Source organism: Triticum dicoccoides, chromosome 3B, assembly GCF_002162155.2.
Source record: "Triticum dicoccoides isolate Atlit2015 ecotype Zavitan chromosome 3B, WEW_v2.0, whole genome shotgun sequence".
Taxonomy (NCBI): domain Eukaryota; kingdom Viridiplantae; phylum Streptophyta; class Magnoliopsida; order Poales; family Poaceae; genus Triticum; species Triticum dicoccoides.
Window position 1 is genome coordinate 527,932,332 of NC_041385.1, and position 5,465 is coordinate 527,937,796.

General features: G+C 46.5%; 1 protein-coding gene across 1 annotated transcript; it reads left to right on the forward strand.

Moving 5' to 3' along the window:
* Positions 1-1,082: 1,082 nt before the first annotated feature.
* LOC119281491 (oil body-associated protein 2B-like) lies at positions 1,083-2,065 on the forward strand. The gene is made up of 2 exons (XM_037561998.1): positions 1,083-1,412; positions 1,478-2,065. The coding sequence occupies exons 1-2, from the start codon at positions 1,121-1,123 to the stop codon at positions 1,936-1,938; spliced, it is 753 nt and encodes a 250-aa protein (XP_037417895.1). The 5' UTR covers positions 1,083-1,120; the 3' UTR covers positions 1,939-2,065.
* Positions 2,066-5,465: the final 3,400 nt, after the last annotated feature.

Here is a 5,465-nt window from a genome sequence, read left to right on the forward strand (position 1 = left end):
TTGTCGGTATGATTTGCTGGTGTTGTTCTTCTTCTTCCTCTACGCTGATGCTGGAGGGAGATTCTGCTTTGCCCGGGCGGATGGCCCGGCCGCGGTGCTGGACCGGTCGGATGACTCGAGTTGTCTTCCTTCCGGAAGGGACATTTTTCGCGGTACTCAAAGCCAAAGATGGCGACGGCTGTTGCAGGTGTGTTGGATTGATGTCCATGCCCTCTCAGCGCTAGTGTCAAGAAAGGAGGAACCAGCGTGGCGGTAATTGTTCTGTGGTCGAAGATAATGACCTGCTTGCGCCTGGTTGCAGATCTTTCTGCTGCAGGAGTCTTCTCTCAAGATTCGGGGATGATGGCACGGGGCTCCGAAGATCTTATTGTGTTATGATTGTCTTAGGGTACTCTAGGTGTTCATGGTCCTTTGTTTTGCGTTTCTGTGTGCTTGTAAGGGTCAACTACTTTGTATATTGTTTCGTGATTTGAATGCAAAGAATTCTTAAAAAAACATGATATTCAAAATACTACAATCTTATAAAATATTCAAAACCATGGTATGTAGAAAACCAATGGTACCTTTTTGTAACATGGTGCAATCGTAGATGCTCATGTATATGCACATACACCCTACCCTGTCACTTGAGTCACTGAGCCGACACAATATCTTAAGATTGATAAAGTTAGCACATGTGTCTCGTGGTCGATGAGAACATCTCCTCCCACTAAACAAACATAATTGAAAACACTAAAATAAATATATAAAAAATGCAAGCACAGGTATAAAAAAAACAAAGCATGTGAGCTACGCTCAATTTACGGCACTCCATAATATCCTGTTGAAAGAGGAAACTAAACTACTAAGTTTTTCGTAGATATAGAAGGCTCGGGAGTCAGGATGATGAGCTACCAAGTTTGAGACGTGTATCGGCCCTATGCGCCACGTTCTGCGGTGGAAGTTCCTACTCATAGTTCTCGCGCCTTCTGCAAGCACGCCACGTCCTGCGCCTAAAGCAGCACGCGTCGCGGCGTCGCGGCAGCTTGCGCGAACGCCTCGAAGTTACGAAGGATAAGAAGACCGCGCCCTCGAGGGATCGCCGATCAGCCTGCTGCGATCTGTCAACGCGCGAGAAGCGATGTCCTCCAGTGATCAGAACCCAGCGCCCACGCCCACGTCGGGCACCGGCGGGACGGCGCCGCCGCCGGGCAGGCCGACCACGGTCTCCTCGCAGGTTATCGACATGGGCGCTCAGGTGCTGCAGCCGTTGAAGCCGGTGCGCCAGATGAAGCAGCACGCGTGCAGCTTCGCGCTGTACGCGCATGACATACACCGGCAGCTCGAGGCCCACCACTTCGTTTCCCGCCTCAACCAGGACGTCCTCCAGTGCGCCGTCTACGACTCCGACAAGCCCTCGGCCCGCCTCATCGGTATGTCAGTTGCCGAAGCCTCGCCGACCATTACGTTTGGTTGCTTATAAATTTGGATGATGCAGGTGTGGAGTACATAGTGTCGGACAAAATCTTCGAGGACCTGCCGCCGGAGGAGCAGAAGCTGTGGCACTCGCACGCCTACGAGGTCAAGGCCGGGCTGTGGACCGACGTGGGCGTGCCGGAGATGCTGCAGACCTCGGAGATGGCCAGGATGGCCAAGACGTACGGCAAGTTCTGGTGCACGTGGCAGGTGGACCGCGGCGACCGGCTGCCCCTCGGCGCGCCGGCGCTCATGATGTCGCCGCAGGCCGTGGAGCCGGGCCGGGTGCGCGCCGAGCTGGTGCGCGCACGCGACGAGAGGTGCAAGGTGGACAGCTCGGCTCGTGGGCTCAAGGCTCAGAGGGTGGAGATGGATGAGCCGGAGTGGATCAACCCGAACGCCGACTACTGGCGGCTGCACGGCAAGGGGTTCGCCGTGGACGTCACGACCACGGAGATGAAGCAGCACGCGCCCTTCCCTTGAGAGATGGAATGGTTGCCCAGTGAAATGCGCATCTTCTTTCAACTTCTGTTTTTTTTTTTGAAATATCTTTCAACTTCTGTTGGTTGTCTTGTTTTTCCGTAGAGTCGTAGGTGTACGGAATAGTCAGGAGATGTCAGTGAAGGTGCAAGTTTTTTTTTGAAAGATCCAGCATTCATTGATAATTCCTACGGAATAGTCAGGAGATGGCAGTGAAGGTGCAAGTTTTTTTTTTGAAAGATCCAGCATTCATTGATATGGAAAAATAACAAGATGGTAAAGGTCCTAGGACCAGCAGACCCGAAGGTCAAATAAAAAGAGAAGGAAAACGTTTCAATTAAGCCGGATGAAAACAACGACGCTGAAGCCGTCTTCTTCACACGACACGTGCCCTTTGTGGGCCAGCCCATCGCTTTCCCCTCCAACCTTATCTCTTCCCGTATGATTTCTCTCATCCACTTCTCCTCGTCTTTCTCCTCCCCCGCCTCTCTCCCGTTGCATCTGAGATGGGAGAGGACGCTCATGGCGACGCCCATGCACTAGTCGCCGTTGCTGCAAGTCGGGAGGAAGCACTAGTCGCCGTTGCTGCAAGTCGGAAGGGGACGACGGCGAGCACCGCCACCTGCATCCCGCACAAATTGAGAGGGGGAAGGGGGGCGCGGAGGCCAAGGACCAGAGCAGAAACCCTCCTATCATCTAGGGAGAGGTCAAGGAAGAAGAAGAAGGAGGGGGCTCTCCCCCCTCGCTTCCGGTGGTGCCGGAGTGCCATCGGGGCAACGATTGGGACGATGATCTTCATCAACACCGTCATCACCAACTCTCTCCTCCTTTATGCAGCGATGTAACACCTCTTCTTCCCGCTATAATCTCTACTTAAACAAGGTGCTCAACCTCATATATTATTTCTCAAAAATCTATGGTTATCTTATGATTTTTGAGTAGATCCGCTTTGTCTTATGGATTAATCGTGATTTTGGTTAGTATGATTGTATATTTTATTTATGATGCCGTCCTACGGTGCCCTTCGTTCTCGCGCAAACATGAGTGCCGCCCGCTGTAGAGTGTTGTAATATGTTCATGGTTTGCTTATTGTTAGTGTTGCATGGGGTGACACGAGCCTAAACGCGGATAAGTGGGTCATGGCGTATGGAAGTAAAGAGGACTTGATATTTAATGCTATGGTTGGGTTTCACGACCTTAGTAATCTTTACTGGTTGCGGATGCTTTCTAGAGTTCCAATCATAAGTGCATATGATCCAAATAGAGAAAATATGTTAGCTCATGCCTCTCCCTCATATAAAATTACAAGAATGATTATTGGTACTTGTTATTGATTACCTAGGGACAAATAACTTTCTTATTGACACAAACTCTTTTACTAAACACCTAACTTTTATTATCTTGCAAAGTACTTCTAGTTTTATTCTTGCAAAGCAGTTCTAGCATCACATCTACAAAATAGTTGCATACTTGTTTTCGGTAAAGCAAATATCAAGTGTGCGTAGAGTTGTATCGCTGGTCGATAGAATTTGAGGAAATATTTGTTCTGCCTTTAGCTCCTCGTTGGTTTCGACACTCTTATTTATCGAAGAAGGCTACAAACGGTCTCCTATACTTGTGGGTTATCAAGACCTTTTTCTGGCACCGTTGCCGAGGAGCAATGGCGTGGGGGTGAATATTCTTGTGGTCGCTTATTTGTTTTATCACTAAGTAGTGTTTATTTCCTGTTTTAAATTGTTTTCTATCTTTAGTTATGGATATGGAACATGAAACACCAAAAAAAGTTGTATTTGCTACTCATGGAGATGGGAAACCTCCTAAAACCCTCGATGCTCGTTATGTAAAATATATTATGCACTACTTTGATAATCCAGAAAAAACCCTATTCAATTATATAATGGGTGTAACATTGGATCAACGTGAATATTTTAGGAATTATCACTTGACACAAAAGGGAAACTTTTATGGGATCAAATTTATATGTTGCATTGGTATGCTCGAGATTTATGCTTGAGATATGATTTTACTTGTTGCTCTAGGATAAATGCTCCATACCTTCTCTTTTCATGTGAATTTAATGATACTGAAACTTTGGCTTCTTGTGCTAGAGGTATATATGATTATATATGATTCTTATGATGTGAAACGAATAGAAGAATTTGTTGCTTTTAAGGGTACTTAGAAATTGAATCTTTATTTGAAAAATTTGAAGCTTTTGATGATAATGTTTATAGGCCTGAAATTTTTGCCATCATTAAATATTGCTATGATAATTATAAATTCAATTCCGATATTGATGCATTTATTAAGAAAGTCTCCTCTGTCTAAAAAGAGACTAATATTTTGCGGGAGTCTATGAAAAAAGGAATTGATGAAAGCGTGAGCTCATTGGATAAAAAAATGATGAGTAGAGTGATACATCTCCAATGTATCTATAATTTTTTATTGTTCCATGCTATTATATTACCCGTTTGGATGTTTATGGGCTTTACTTTTGTCACGCCCAATATGCGATACTATCCTAAAGAGACTCGAAGGTCCCACCAAAGATAGAACCGCATATTGAAACGCTTTTGCAAGGTGGATATCATTACATCAACATTACATAATAGATAGAGATACATACAAGAGGCATACAATGCCACACGAATACAACATCATCTTACATAAGAGCACCATCCGTCTACGGATGAAACACAAACAGAAACTCAAACGACATCCACCCTGCTAGCCCAGGCTGCCGACCTGGAACCTATCCCCTGATCGAAGAAGAAGCAGAAGAAGAACTCCAAAACAAGCAAACATCGCTCTCGCGTCAAGATCATCGCATAACCTGTACCTGCAATTGTTGTTGTAGTAATCTGTGAGTCACGAGGACTCAGCAATTCCATTACCATGGGTATCAAGACTAGCAAAGCTTAAAGGGTAAGGAAGGGATAAAGTGGTGAGGTTGCAGCAGCGACTAAGCATATATGGTGGCTAACATACGCAAATAAGAGCGAGAAGAGAGCAAACAGAACGGTTGTGAAGCTAGCCATGATCAAGAAGTGATCCTGAACTCCTACTTACGTCAAACATAACCCAAAACCGTGTTGACTTCCCGGACTCCGCCGAAAAGAGACCATCACGGCTACACACACGGTTGATGTGTTTTAATTCGGATCTGGTGTCAAGTTATCTACAACCGGACATTAACAAATTCCCATCTGCCCATAACCGCGGGCACGGCTTTCAAAAGTTTATACCCTGCAGGGGTGTCCCAACTTAGCCCATGATAGTCTCTCGCGATCAACGAAGGATGTACCTTCTCCCAGGAAGACCTGATCAGACTCGGAATCCCGGTTTACAAGACATTTCGACAATGGTAAAACAAGACCAGCAAAGCCGCCCGATGTGCCGACAAATCCTGATAGGAGCTGCACATATCTCGTTCTCAGGGCAACACCGGATGAGACTAGCTACAAGTAAAACCAGACTTCGAGTTTCCCCGAGGTGGCCCCGCAGGCAGCTCAGTTCGGACCAACATTCGA

Excerpts from the sequence above, each read along its gene's own strand:
- LOC119281491 (XM_037561998.1), top strand. The coding sequence starts at position 1,121 with ATGTCCTCCAGTGATCAGAACCCAGCGCCCACGCCCACGTCGGGCACC. Across the intron at positions 1,413-1,477 it reads GCCCTCGGCCCGCCTCATCG|GTGTGGAGTACATAGTGTCG; the intron begins GTATGTCAGTTG and ends TGGATGATGCAG.